Here is a 14,411-nt window from a genome sequence, read left to right as displayed (position 1 = left end):
TGCTTGGAGATGGAGCAGGGGCTGGGGATGCCGGGAGGCTGGCAGCCTGCGGTCAGGCTGGAGGCTGGGCTGCGTTCAGAGAGGGGTCCGCCTGAGGCTCGGGCTTTGCAGGCACCAACTCCGAGATCTGGCTTTGTCTCTGTAGGCTGTTTGTCCACACACTGGGAAGCTGAAGAATTTCCCTAGGGAGAGTGTTGGGTGCGGCAGTAGGGCAGGGAGGGGCATCTTACAAAGAACTCCTGCTGCACAGGAGTTAAACACAGTGGAGGTTAAGTGAGGCCAGCCCGGGCTCACGTCCAGTCAAGGCCCTGCTGGGTGCCCTTGGGCAGCTCTCAACCTCTCTGGGCTTTGCTTTCACCATCTGTTAAATGGGCATAGCAGTGCCTGCCTCACAGGGTGGTATGAGAGTAGATGAGGGCAACGTGTGAGGGGCTCAGCGGTGCTTGGCACCCTGTAAGCCCTCAATGATAGTATCGCTGTTGGTGAAATGCAGGAAGCACCGCCCTCTGTTTGGACCAAGGGTGGGCAGCTGAGTTTGAAGTCAGGCAGCCGGATGGGATGTTCTTGAGGCCCCTGGCGTCCTCGTGTGGGCTGAGCAGGGGCTGGGTGGGTGCAGAGAGACCCCCAGAGGCTTCTGGTGGCCTGGCCTACAGTGTCGCAGTTAAGCATCATTTAAGAAGTGGAGGGGTGGAGGATGTTGGAAAGATGGGGAAGGGGTGTAGGAGCCAGGGTGGACATACCGAACCCTCACAGCCCCCACCAGCAGGACCCTGCAGCTGAACACAGGCGGGGCCCTCTTTGGGGTGGTCCCACCTTCACCTGGGGCACATCCGCATGAGATGATCGGACACGCTGAGGCCTCCTTGCTGCCTCCTCCTCCAGAGCTGCCTTATCAGTCCTGGTCTCCCCAGATCCAAGCCCAGCGACTTTAGTCAACTGAGAGGGTGGGAAGAGCCCTGGTCTTGGAGCCAGAGGACTGCTGATCTCAGGGGGGTCACCAGGCCTCAGCTTCCTCAGCTGTAAAATGGTCTGGGTCTGGCTTCCATCAGCTGGTTGAGGATTGGATGATAAATGTTAGTAAGGATTCTGTGGGTTGCAGAGATCTGCGAGTGTCCACAATGGAGGAATTATTATCTGGGTTCCAAAGTCTCCCTCTCTTCCTGATAAGTGTATTTCCCAGGTCTGACTCCCTCCCCAGTCCTGGCCCTGGGGGTCTGACGAGGCAGCAGCAGGGGACTGAGGAGGCTGGAGGGTAAGCCGAGGACCCAGGGTAGGGTCACACTGAGGCAAGTGGGGGGAACCCCAAGTGGAAAATAGAAACCCCACACTGCGGTTTTTCCTCCACTGAAGATCTGTGCCCATGAAGGAGGGTCCCCAGGAGAAATGGGCTCTGGTAGGGCAGTTTTAGGCGACTGTGGTCTTTGGCTTGCGAGAGTGGCCTGCGTGGCAGTGACCCCTGCCCTGAAGCTGCCTGGCCCCTCCCTGAAGTGTAGCAAGCTGTGCGTCTGCAGGGCCGCGCCTGTCCCCACCGGACCTCCCTTCCTGCTCCACCCCCAAGCCAAACCTCAGGGCAGGGTGTCCCGGGGGGCCTGCCCTCACCCTGGCCCCGGAGCCCAGCCCGCACACCGGCCGCCGAAGGGCTAAACTCTGGGCACCTGCCCCAGCACAGGGGCTGCAGTTCTTTGGGGCCCAGGTGTTCCCAGCCGTGCGTAAAGCTGCCCTTCTGCCCTTCCAGTCTCTGGATAGGAGGGGTCCCGAGGCTCATCTGGAGCAGCCTGTGCCTGCCCAGGGAGCCCCCTGTAGCTCCTCTGATGGCCTTCCAGAGTCAGCAGCTCTGAGCTGAGCAGTTGGTGGCTGGCGTTGTCCTGGGGGTGCTGCTCCTCTGTCCCTCACACAGGGCCGTGCACACAGTAGGCGGTGGGCGGGAGCCCATCAGCTAAAGCTACCAGGAGGCACAAGCAGGAAAAGGAGTCACTGCCCCACTTGCCCCCTCAAGATGTCTTGTCTATGCAACCTCCTCAGTCCTCCAGCCCCTCTCAGGCTTCTCCATCCTCGGGAAGCCCCCGCCCCCGCCCCTGTCCAAGAAAGGCCTCCCTTTCTCACTTCTCCATTGAGTGAAACGCGGAGTTGAAAAGGATGCCTCAGCTGTGGCCATTTGAGACTCATCAGCCACTTCTGGCCTCTCCTGCCAGCCAGGACTCCATGGGGCCCCTCCCCGCAGTTGCTCTGGATGCTGTCAGCCTGTCTGTCCTGGTGTTCCCTGATCCCCTTCCTACATCTTCATTCAGCTGGCCCCCTCCCCATCTCTCTACTTAAGGGGACAGAGCTGGAGTTGGCAGAGCAGGGTGCCCCACATGGCTTTTAGGGACACCTCCTAGCTCCTCCCTCTCCCACGGCACCTCCCTTTCCTCCAAAGAGCTTCCGGGCTCTCAGCACACTATCGTGGCCTGTCCCTGGTGCCCTGGCACTACACTCTTGTGTGCACCTGTGGTCAGAGACCCAGCGGCTGGGCGCTCTCCCTTGTCCTTCTTGTGGCCCACGTGACGGTGGGAAGTGCAGGGGGTTAACCCCACCTGGTACCAGCCTTTGCCCCGTGACTGAAGGAGTTGGTGGGTCAATAACCATCTGTCTTCGGGTGGGATGATGGAGGCGTGTGTCCCATGCAGGCTCCCCAAGGGCCCACAGCCTGTGCGCGCTCACCCTTCCTGCCACTTTCCTTTCCGGGCCTCACACCCCCACCTGCTCCCTGTTCCCATCTGACTCCTCCCCTGGGGCCTGGACACTCCTGCCTGGTCCCATCGCCACCTTTGCTAAGCTGTGCCTAACCCACGCCATCCTTTGCCTGCATCGTTCGCCCGTGGCCCATCTCTCCCTCAACTCACCACCTTACAAGAGCTGCCCTCGTTGCCTGGGCCCGGCAGGACCCGCCCCCTCTCCCCAGTCCTCAGCCAGCTCTCACGGCTCCCGCCGCCCCATCCTGGATGGGTGCGTGAGCGCTACCAGGTCTCCCTGACACACAGCAGCCCTGAACGCTGAGAGTGGCCTCCACTTCTCCACAGGGCACCTTCCACCCGGCCCCGGCACACTCCAGAACTTCACAAATGCTGGTTGAAAGATAAATGTTATTATTTACATCAGCCATCCTTGTCACCCAGCCCCGCACCCCTAAAGCTCTGCTCTGGCTGTCCAGTGCCTCGGGGCGTGGGTGGGTCCAGGGGGTGCTGGGCCCGTCTACACCTGGGGCACAAGTGACCAGCTAGCTGGATGACCAAAGGGCTGCTTGTCCAGCTCCAGGGCACTGGCGCCAGCGAGGGACTGCGGGTCCTGCCCCTTCTCCTGTCTTTGCTTAAGTAACAATGCTGCCCCAGAGGCCGTCCGGGGCAAGAAGCTCTCTGTGACCAGCAGAGAGGCTGCCCAGAGGCCCGGTCACTTCAGCCAGCAGGTTGGATGGTTCCTCGTGTTCTCTGCCCCTTCAAAGGGAGACTGGCTTTGGCTGGGCGCACCCTGGGTCTTGCATACAGTCTACTCCCTCCCACCCCCAGCTTCTCACAAAGGGGGAGACACCTGGGGCAGGTTAGGGAGAGGGAGCCCGTGTGTCCGGCAGGGTAGTAAAGGTCCAAGGGTGCAATGCAGCGAGGCAGGGCATTTCTGGTGGCAGTGCCACAGGGCCAGATGAAGTTCTGGTGGCTTGGGAGGATTTCTGGTAATATAGCCGGCTGTCTGAGGATGCCACTGGTTTCTGATGTCCCCAGGACTCTGACAACGTGGCCTTGGTTCCCAGTGTTGTTGGAAGGCATTGCCAAGGGCTAGAGGCATCATCACGGTGGTTGGGATGCTGCTGCAAGGGTTTCCCAGGATGCCCCTGGGGCAGTGAATGGCTCCCCCAGTTGCGGAGGAAGCCCCAGGTCTCCAGTGCGCTGGCTGCCTTGTGCTCTGGGAGAAGACACCTTGTGGAGGGACCCATGTGCTGCTTCGGATTTCCCAGCTCCCCATTCCCACTCCATTTGCCAGGGAGGACTGGGGCTGGGGGAGCCAGAGGCTCTGGGTCCGGCGCAGTCCTATGGGTTTTCCCATTTGCCTGTGGCCCAGGGTGTGACTACTCTCACAGGCCAGGACTCCTGCTCAGCTGGGGATCAGGGAGGAGCCTCCCAGGTCGCAGTGCCAGTGCCGCTGAAGGTAGAGAGAGTGGGAAGGAGCTGGTCCCCGCCACAGACACGGCAGCCGGCTGACCCTGGCCGCCATCTTCCCCACAGAGAGCTCGGGGGCTGCTCCGTGGCCCTCCAGCTCAGACTGCTGTGGACTGCTTGATGCTGTGAAAGCTGACCCGGGTCGGGGAGGTGGGGATGGACATGGCGCGGGCCACGCGGGCGCGGATGGAGTGCTTGTCCTGCCATCGGTGCCACCTCTTCCGGATGGCAGAGCGGACCTGTGGGCGTGGAGCAGGCCGTAACATTTGAGCCCTGTCACAGGACGCCCCTCCCTCCCCGAGGGCTGCCGTAGGCAGTTGTACAGGCAAGTAGCTACACAGGTGAGCAGTGCACAGGTGTGGGACACAGGTGTGAGTTGCAGAGAGGGCCACAAGGGAACATTATTGCAACATCATTGATTTGTGTATTTGCTGGGGCAGTTTCCTCAAGGGTCCTGAGGAAGGGGTGAATTTTTCTAATCCACACAAACCGTGCCTTTGCCATGGATAACCCACGTGCATCTCCTGCCCCAGGGCTCGGCTTCCTGGTCTTCAACAGCCCATGTCACAGACTCATTGATGAGACTGAAGCCCCAGATCTGTGCCCCCCCGCCGCCATGTCAGCCGCCTACGAGAGCAGGGGAGCAGGCTTGCCACTGCGGGCGCAGCGTGGGCAGGTGGCACGGGCCCCCTTGGGGCTCCCCTTGCATCCCTATAGGAACCTGTGGGCAGGGAAGGGGGCCGGCACATGGAGGGCAGAGGGAGGCTACAGACCATCTCTGGTCCTAAAAGGCCTCCTGCTGTCCTGAGCCCCAGCCTGGGGTCCTTACCTCGCTGTTGAGGAAACAGTAGAACACAGACACGAAGAAACCCTGGGGTGGAGGGAGAAGGCAGGTCAAGGGAGTGCGCGGTGTGCCCCACCCGGTTTTCGGGCAGCCCCCTTCCCTCTCCAGCCCCCTGCCCCTCCAGGCCTCAGCCTGGGAGAACGCCCACCCCTGGAGGTGCAGGCCGGTCCGGGCAGAGGGCAGCGTAGGTGTCGGTACCTGGAAGGACTCCAGGAAGGAGTTGAAGTAGATGAAGACAACCCGGGAGACCTCGTCCTCCCCGGGGTTCACGAAGAACAGCATGTACGTGATGCCCAGGAGGGGGAGCAGCACCAGAGTGGCCTTCACAGCCTTCCTGGGGTGGCGGGGTGGGGAGGCCCAGAGTCACAGCCCACCCCAGAGGGGACTGGGGCAGGGGCGGCAGGTCCCAGACAGTCTGAGACAGGGGGGGCTGGGGTTTCAGGAGGGACTGCCAGGCCTGAGGGGAGACCCTGGATGGGAGGCTGGGATCTCTGGAGCCCCCCGGGGTGGGGGAGGCTGGACCAGCTACCTGTACTGAATGGTCTCAGACGTGGTGGACGCCCGAAGTTTGGTCATGAGGATGCGGACGATGTTGAAAAGGAAGATAAAATTGATCTGCAACCGAGCATACAGCAGGATGGTGTGGACATGTGTGTCCACAAGATGTCTGGGGCGAGTGGACAGGTCAGGGACTCAGCTATCTCAGGGCTGGTCTTGGTCCCCTTTGCTGCTCTTTCCCCACCTTCATTAGCACTCGAACATTCTAGGCAGAGGGATCCTCTGGGTTCACAGAAGGCACTGATTGCCCCTTCCCACTGTGCCCCTCTCTCCTGCCCCCCACCCAGGTTCTTACCAGCAGGACCAAGATCATGGGGCCCTGATAGATGTAGTCGGTGTAAACCCCAGGCCTTTTGCCAAACCAGCACCTAGAAGGCCACAGATGGGAGATGAGGGTAGGGGATCACCTGGGTCCAGTTCAGTGGCGTGGGGGAGGGGCGGTGCTTGGCCAGGACAGGACTGGGGCCAGAAACCAGGCTCTGGGTGCCCAATTTCAACCTCAGCCAAAGGTCAAGCCACTTGACCCCACCACAGTGCCTCCGCTGTCCCATCTGCAGGATGGACAGCATCCTCTATTATTAGGTGTAAAGCTGGAAGCACGCAGTGTGGCAGGGAGATCATGGAAGAGACCACTGAGGGGAAAAGGCTGGGGCCCGCACACCACGCTCCCCTTGGTCCCCACTGTGGCTCTGGCACATGCCTACTGACAGTGTCTTGCCCTGCCCCATCACATAGCGGGCACCCATCAGCTAGCGGTTTCGGAACCTGCTCAACTGCAGCGTGCATAGTCTTGGCGAAGAAATTCCATAGGTTCCACCTGTTGCAGGAGGCAGACTTGTTTTGCATTTTCCTGAGCTCCCTTCAGCAATGTGCTCTGACTGGCAATTGAACAGACGATCCTTTGGTTTGCAGGCTGGCACTCAATCCACTAAACCACACCAGCCAGGGTGAAAATCCTGACTTTTTAAAGACTGGCAACAAATTCAAGCTTTCACATAATACTGTGCAGACAAAACGTGAGCTGTCTGGAGTCAACTGCAGCCCTTGCCCCAGTCTGGATCTCTTCTGCTGCAGTGTCAGCAATCTTGCCACAAGGTGGCACTCCAGAGTCATTCAGAGCAACTTCAGCTCAGGCGTCCTTTTCGCTCCAAGTCGCACCCTGGGCAGGGGCGGGAAACCTGTTCTTCCTCTTCCCCCCTGTACTCACACACACACTTGCACACCTGCAGGCACAGGCACCATCGCCCGAGATTTACAATGCTCCTGTTGCCCTTTCCTCCCAGACTGGACCCCGACCCCACCAGCTGTGCAAACAGAGTCAGGAAGGATCACCCTGATAAATGTGAACATAATTTTTCTAGGCCCCTTGTCCATCCCAGTGAGGTTGTGGTGGCTACGCTGCTCACTATGATTGTGGGGAGGAATTGCCCCTGATGGAGGCCGCCTGGAACCCCAGTCAGACAGTGGGTTCCTAAAACCACTGTGGTAGAGAAGATCCTGTCACCTGGCTTTGTCCCCTTTTTCTGCCTCTATCTCAGTGGTTCTCTATCTTAGCTGCACAGTAGAATCAACCTGAGCAGTTTAAAAACATCCCTGCACCCAGACCACACTCTGGACCAATTACACATGAACCTGGAGATCAAGCTTGGGTATTGGCATTTTTTAAAGCTTCCTGGATGGTTCTAACATGAGCCAAGGTTGAGAACCACTGCAGTGGAGGTCTAGTTTTCAGGGGCAGCTGGGAGCACCTGCATCCATTTAATAAAGCACCTCAGGCCTTCAGAGCTGAAGGGAGTCTCTGAGCAATTTGTCTGGATCAATTTCTATAATGCTTATGGAATCTTTTGTTAAAACAAGTCTTAAAATTAATAGAAAACATTTGTATAGCATATACCATGTGCCAGGAACTATTTGCAATGCTTACTATGTATTAATTCATGTCATCCCCACACAACCCTGTGAGGGAGGCATTATTATTAGGATGCCTACTTTACAGATGAAGAAACTGAGGCACGCTGTAGTAAGTAGCCCGAGGTCATACAGCTACTTAGTGATGGAGCCACGATTCCATCACTGGACAGTCTGGCTCCACAGACAGCGGGTAACCCTCATGTGGTCTGCCTGCTGTCAGAGCCCAGGATAGATAACATGGCCTGGGTCCGCCTGTCCAGTCCCACCTCAGGCACTGCCAAGGAGCCTCGGAGCGAGCCCAGCCCCCAGCACCTTCTCGTTAGGGATGAAGAAACTGGCTGACAGGGAAGGGGACATGGCTGAAGGCCCTTGGGGAGTGTCAGGCAGACCTGGGCTGAAAGCCTGGACCTGGGGTGCAGGGGGCCCTGAGGGCAGAGAAAGGAAGGAGGTAACTTACTTCTCATTGTCGTAGTACAGCTTCCCGATGGCCCAGGCCACGATGATGGGGAAAGGGACACCTGGGGAAGAGACTGGCTGTCACAGGGCCAGTCACTGGGGTCTGGGGTGCTGGGCTGCGAGGACCCCAGCGCAGCCCAGGGCCTTGAGGTGGATAGGGGTCCCCAGGGCAGAGCTATCCCTTCGCCCAACATGGCTCCTTCAAGATGGTCCCATCTTCCCGCCCCTCAGTAGGAGCGGAGGGCTGCGCGGTGCACACCCTGCCGCCCTAACCTGGCCCTGCAGCCAGCCGGCCTGCCCGGGGCGGCGGCGGGGGGGGGGCGGCGCTGGGGCCGGCCCGCTCACCCCAGCCGATGCAGATGAACATCCACTTGCGCAGCCGGTCGGTGGAGTATGTGAGCACGATGGCCGTGTGCAGGTAGCAGCCCTCCCCAAACATCCAGAAGAAGTTGGTCACGTGGAAGTAGTTGTAGGCGGCTGTCACCAATCTGCACCAGCCCTGCCGCCCCGCCCCCACCAGAGATGACAGTGAGCCGGGGGACAGGCTGGGGCACCAGAAGCACCCCACCCTGGGCCTGGGGCCTTCCCTCGGCAGGAGAGGGCGCTCCCCAGGATCCATTCCTCTTCGCGCCCACAAGGCCTGGCTCTGGCCCCACCTCTGCCAGGGCAGCCCCACCCGGATGCCTCCTCTGACCCTGGACCTGCCCCTACAGGACGTACCACGTTGCTCTGGTGGACTTCGGGGCTCATGGTGAGCTGGACCACGAACCATGTGGCATTGCGCAGGATGAAGGCTGAGATGAGGTTCCAGTGGATGATGTTTCTGAGGCACCGGATGCTCCTGGGGGCAGCAGGGGAGGGTGGGGGATGGGGCAAGGGGCAGAGAGAGAAGATGAGGGACAGGCCGCCAGCACCACTCCTGGCCAGGTGTGTGGATGAGGAAACTGGCCTCAGAGCGGGGCTGGCTGGCTAAGTCATACAGGGCCCTTCCCCGTTACTGCCAGCCCAGACCTAAGCTCTGGGGGCGGAACCTGCTGAGGCCAATGCCCCAGGGCCAGGGCTGCCCCTTTCCCCCGCCCCTCCCCCGCCCCCGGCTCTCCTGCCTTCCCTGTGAAGCCAGGTTTGAGGGTCAGAAAACACAAGGTCTCCAGTGGGACGCCTCCCCCGATCTTTTAACCCTGATGCTTTGGCCTTCCCCCATCCTCCCTCTCTGCCCCCAGCAGTTACTACACAGGGGGACAGAAATGACTCTGCCAGAGGTTCCAAGAGACCTGGGACTCTATATCTGTCACCTCCTCCCACTGAGGTGAGGGGGCAGGACTCCCTTTCCCAGCAGTGCCCTGCGTCTAACTTCTCCACCCTCCTCAAGCCCCAGGGACAGTGCTGGGGACTTCTCACCTGAGCCGCAGAAAGAGGACGAAGGCCACCAGGAGGGCCACCAGGGAGACACAGTGGCCCAGGTAGTTGATGATGACGGCAACATGGTAGTGCACCTTGCTCTTCTTCTGAGGCCGGAGAGAGGGACAGAGGTGAGGTTCCCGAACAGCCCCAGCGCTGCGCCCACTGGGTGTCTGAGGACGGCCCCCACGGGTGGCCGGACAGAGTGGGTGACACTAACAACAGTTACCCCTCCCTGAGCCCCCATGCGTCAGGCATTGCCCTGGAGCAGCACTGTGTAATTTGAGACTGTGTCCCACTGCCTGCCTGTCCCCGAATCCCATGCTCTGTCCCCTGCTCCGTGCTGTCCAACAAATGTTAGTGAACGTGACTCCATATCACACAGCGTTCCCCGTTCTGCACGCGCAACTGTGTATGCATGGCTCACGGGTGTGCTCTCACACTCACATGTCCACTCAGTCCAAACACTGGCTCTGGTGGGTTTAGACACCACCCTCCCAGACTCCCTTCCATCCCCCATTTCTGGGTGGAGCCACCAGCTTCTTGATCACCCCTGAGTCCCTCCTGCTGTGGCTGACGTCTGCCCCTAGAGGTGAGGAGGAAGAGCTGTGTGGATTAGCACCCACAGAATGGACATCATAGAAACTCTCTCAGGTTCTGTCATTCACTTTCTAGGTCCTGCCCCGGCTCAGGGGGTCTGCTTGAAGTGGAGGGGATCTTGCACCAAGGCTATAACAAAGTCCCAGGTGTTACTACTTAATTCATTTTCCATACTGATGGTCCATCAAGTCCAGCCCTATCCATCTTCCAGATGAGAAAACTGAGGCCTAAGCCCACTCACCCAAGGGATGTACCGCTGCAGGAGGACACCCCGCAGGCACAGGAGCCAAGCCCTCCCTCTCTGCCCCCCCCCCACCCCGAAAGGGCATCCTTGCTGCAGAACCCAGGTCTCAGAGGCTCTGCCTGCTCTAGGGGCTTCTCAGTTCTCAGGAACATGGCAGGGACTACATTAGCGACTCTGGCTCCTAGGGGCTGAGACCCAACGCGAGGTGTAAATGCAGAGACAGAGAAGAAGGGGAGACAGAAAGGAAGGAGGCTGTGCTAACAGGGAGGGTCTCTGAGCACCTGGCAGCAGGCACCAAATCCGAGACTCCATGCAGGCATCCAGCCTGACCGGAGCTGGCGCTCAGTGACCTTTCATTAAATTTTCCGCAAATCCACACGGTGAAGCCCCTGGGCGCCCACAACCTCTGGGAGCCCAGGATGGTGCGGGAATTGCTTTGCTCGCAGGCCCAGGTGGGCAAGATGAGCACAGTGCAGGGAGCCCCTTCACCCCCAGCTGCGGCCAGCTGCCCCTGCCTGGACCCTCACAGCAGGCCGTGCCTGGGGCGGGGGGTTCGGCTGCGGGTGAGGTGAGTCGTTTATTAAGCACCTATGTATGCTGGGCACAGAGCCAGGAGCTTTACAGATGTCACTGCTTTTCTTTATCACAACTGCCCTCTGAGACTGTCCTTCTGTCCCTGTTTTTCCAGTCGAAGAGGCTGCAGAATTGGCTCAAGCCCCCGAGCCAGCAGGTGGAACCCAGTACAGCTTGGTTTTAAAGACCCTCCTTTCCCTGTCCCTATGGTGCCATTTCCTGAGGGACAAGCAGGGATGGAAAACAGAGGCACTCTCTCTGTCCTGGGCTTCTGCAGGGAGGATGGGGGCTCATGAGGGGTTTTCTCCACCGAGGCGGAAAGGGGAGAATGGGACAAACCATTCCAGGGCTGCCCCTGTGTGGCTCTGGGGTTGGAGGCCCAGGCTGGTCCCAGCCTTGTCCCCCAGCTGCCACATCAGCCTGATGCAACCTGAGAAGAACCTGAGAACCAGCTGGGGAGGGGGTGGGGTGTCACTGTGCAGAGGGAGCCAGGGAAGACTGTTGGGCAGATGGCAGTGCTCCCTCAGGAGACCAGCACCACCAGACGAGACGGCCAGCCACACTCAAGAGCTGGCCAGAGATAGCCTTTGGGGTGGTCAGCAACACCCTGAGAGGCTGTCAGTGGCACCGAGGGAGAACAGCCAGCAACATCCGAAGAGGTACCTAGTGACACTCCCGAGAGGCCTTAATGACACCTGAGAGACAGACGGTGACCTCCCGAGAGAAAGCCATCATTACCTACAGAAGCCGCTGAGACGCCTGAAAAACAAATGGACACAGCCAGTGCCGGGGGACCCGACCAGCACTCTGTCCCTGTCCAGTATGGACACCTCAGGCATCCCGAGGAAGGTGGCACAGTGGGGCACTGGGCAGAGGCCACTCCATCATACCCTCAATGACCAGAATCCACTAAATAGTGTCCAGCCAATCGTGAGCAGGCTCTGCACGATGCACCCTGTCCCAAATGGCAGCACTGTCAGACTCTCCGTTCCGACACCTTTTCAGGACAGAGCGAAGAGTTCTCCCCGCCCGTCCCCACTGCCCTGCCTAGAGGCTCCGCCCGCCCGGGCCCCTCCCAGCCCTGGTCCCCCTCTGCCCTGGCCGCACCCTCTGGGGCCCTTCCTCTCCGCCGGGGTTTCCTGAGCTTCTCCCTCACCTGGCCCCTGGCTCCTCTGAGTGTGATCCCCAGACAGGCAACATCTGCATCACCTAGGAGACTGCAGGATCCTTAAGAAGTACAGAACCTTAAGCCCCTCCATAGGCCCACTGAGTCAGGAATCCTCATTTTAGCAAAAAGGCCAGATGATTCCGAAGCATTTCAGAAGTTCTGGCCCAAACGCCCACCCTGTGAGCAGTGAGCCCCAGCCCATAAACCTCCACCCCCAGAGTCTCACCTGTGTCTTACCAAGGTGTGCCCTCCGAGGATGGGCTCCCTGTGCTCCGCAGGGCGTGGGGGAGGGGAGCAGGGCATGTGCAAGTGTCATGGAAGCTGGGGGAGAGTCTGGGGCAGTGGGGGTGTCCCTGCAGTGGACGGAGACGGCACGCGGCGGGGGTTGCTGATAGGGGCACGGGGGCGAGTGCAGCCTGGTGCTGGAGGGTCAGCGCCCTCTGGGGAGCTCCCCAACAGGGGGCTTGTCCCCTGGTGGCTGCGGCTGTGGGCAGGTCTCCCCCGCAGCCTGGCCTCTGGGCGCCCTCCCAAGTCCCATTTCACAGGCTGCCGGCCTGCCAATCCATTATCTGCAATCCCGCTGGGCGCTGGTGCTTAATTAGGGCTTAGCCAGGGCCCAGAGCTGAGAAACCAAACTGGGGGTGCTTGGTTAATTGGAGACTCTCCTCTTGGCGAGAGGAAACAGGAGCCCTGGGAGTGGGGAGGGGCCTGGCAAGGCTGGGGGCTGGCCGAGGGGATGGCATTTTCACAAATTAAATTAATCGATCACCCAAGTGCTAGGCAACGGGGCCGGGAGAGGCTGCTGGGAGAAAGGGTGGGTGACGAAGCCAGGCAGGGCGGGCCGGGTGGGGGGTTTGTGAGTGGCAGCACCCCCTGAGTCGGCAACCAGAGGAGAGGGCGGCTGTGTTACCGCGGTCTCCTCATCAATGACCCCTCACCCCGAGTGTCCGCTGTAACCTCCTATGACTCCAAGTGAGAAGACAGATGGGGTGCACCCTCCACGGGCCATGACACAGGTAGGCACTGCCCTCCCTCTACCAGGAGGCAGAGGCTGCATAACTTCCGGCCCTTTTACAAACAGACCAGGAAGCTGGGACCTGCCCAGGGTCACACAGCACAAGTGCTGGAACCAGAATCCAAGCCCCAAACCATTTGCCTCCAAAGTCCTTGCAGTTCCCACTCTAATGCCAAAGAGGGAACGGATGAGAAGCTGGTGCTGGTGCTCCCTAATCCTCCCTCTCAACCAAGCCCCGTTGGTGGAGAGAGGGAGGGATCCCTGTCCCAAAGGGAGCGACAGGGTGGGGAGAAGAGAAGGCGGAGGGCAGCTGACTTCTGCCCTCGAGGCTCTGAAGGGTGTTGGGGGAAGAAGGGCTGCTGAGTGTCCGCCATCAGCCAACGGAAGGAATGGGCTTAACCTAGAGCAGGAGAGATCTGGGTGAACCGTGAACTTCCGGTGACATTCAAGAGGCTCCCGTGCTGGGGGGGAGGGGGGAGGCTGGGGGCAGCTGGCGTCTCCAGCTTTGCTGATGTCCTTGAAGGGGACTGATGACTGCCCCTCTGGAGTGGGCGTGGCTGGCTATCTGACCTCCAGTTGGAGATACGCCCAGAGCACAAGGTGGGTCTGATGGGGTTGGGGAGGTGCTGAAGACTTCTTGCCCTGGCCATGCAGCCCCCTTACTATCCCTCTCTGCGCATCACCTGTGGTCCTAAGAGTGGCCAACAGCATCCACCTGCCTTCCTGACAATGAACCCCATTTTCCATTCTCCCACATCTCTGTTGTGCATCAGGTAAGGATTTCCGCCCCACTGATCAGTCTACTTGCTCTCCCCACCCCTAACCAAGCCTATCTCTTCTGACTCAGCCATGTTTCCTGACCTGGAACCCCACCTCCCTCCCTCAGTCCAGGGGGACATCCTCCTCCTCAACCTCAGGACTTTGCGGGGGTGCGTTCTTAGCAACCTGGGGGCTATCTTTGCTCAGGTCAGGCTGTTGGGGAGCCGCACCCACCCACCCCAGCCTAGGGTGGACCACGTGGTCTGGCCTGTGTGATCTGAGATGCCAGAAGCCTCTCGCCCTGCATCCCAGGTCTCCCGCCCTGCCAGAGCAGCCCCACTAAAGAACGTGTCGTTCTTGTAGGCTAAGCTTTGCCCTATCTTTGTAGGTTCTGAAAGGGAACAGCAGGACCCCCTCCCCCCACAACCCGGGGGAGAGGCTAACCAAAGCGCCCAGGGATGGGGGGGTGCCAGGTGGGGAAAGCTGTTCTCCCACCATCAACCTCACCTCACACCGAGTACCTGGCGGTGGGCACAGGAGAACCTGGACTTCAAAGCCCCAGGTTCCAGGCTCTGACTCACTCAGGCCATGCGGGTAAACTTGCGTGAGCCCCTCCCCCGTTCTGGGCCTCAGTCCCCATTTGTAAGCCGAACAGGCTGCATTAGGTCAGAATTTCTCATTCTTTCCCCATCAGAACC

At 59.8% G+C, this 14,411-nt stretch overlaps 1 protein-coding gene across 1 annotated transcript in view; it reads right to left on the bottom strand.

The window, feature by feature from the left end:
- Nucleotides 1-4,175: 4,175 nt before the first annotated feature.
- Nucleotides 4,176-14,411, bottom strand: part of CRHR1 (corticotropin releasing hormone receptor 1) — a 44,162-nt gene continuing 33,926 nt past the window's right edge. Inside the window, exons 5-13 of the mRNA XM_054574818.1 lie at nt 9,355-9,461; nt 8,677-8,797; nt 8,302-8,455; nt 7,958-8,018; nt 5,885-5,957; nt 5,561-5,646; nt 5,230-5,365; nt 5,017-5,058; nt 4,176-4,426 (exon numbers count right to left, since the gene is read on the bottom strand). Coding sequence (XP_054430793.1) covers nt 4,286-4,426; nt 5,017-5,058; nt 5,230-5,365; nt 5,561-5,646; nt 5,885-5,957; nt 7,958-8,018; nt 8,302-8,455; nt 8,677-8,797; nt 9,355-9,461 — 921 coding nt within the window. The 3' untranslated portion in view covers nt 4,176-4,285. The remainder of the gene's footprint in view (nt 4,427-5,016; nt 5,059-5,229; nt 5,366-5,560; nt 5,647-5,884; nt 5,958-7,957; nt 8,019-8,301; nt 8,456-8,676; nt 8,798-9,354; nt 9,462-14,411) is intronic.

This window comes from Pteronotus mesoamericanus, unplaced genomic scaffold, assembly GCF_021234165.1.
Source record: "Pteronotus mesoamericanus isolate MK-2021 breed Mesoamerican mustached bat unplaced genomic scaffold, CSHL_Meso_final contig_269, whole genome shotgun sequence".
NCBI lineage: Eukaryota > Metazoa > Chordata > Mammalia > Chiroptera > Mormoopidae > Pteronotus > Pteronotus mesoamericanus.
This window is presented reverse-complemented; position numbering and strand designations above follow the sequence as displayed.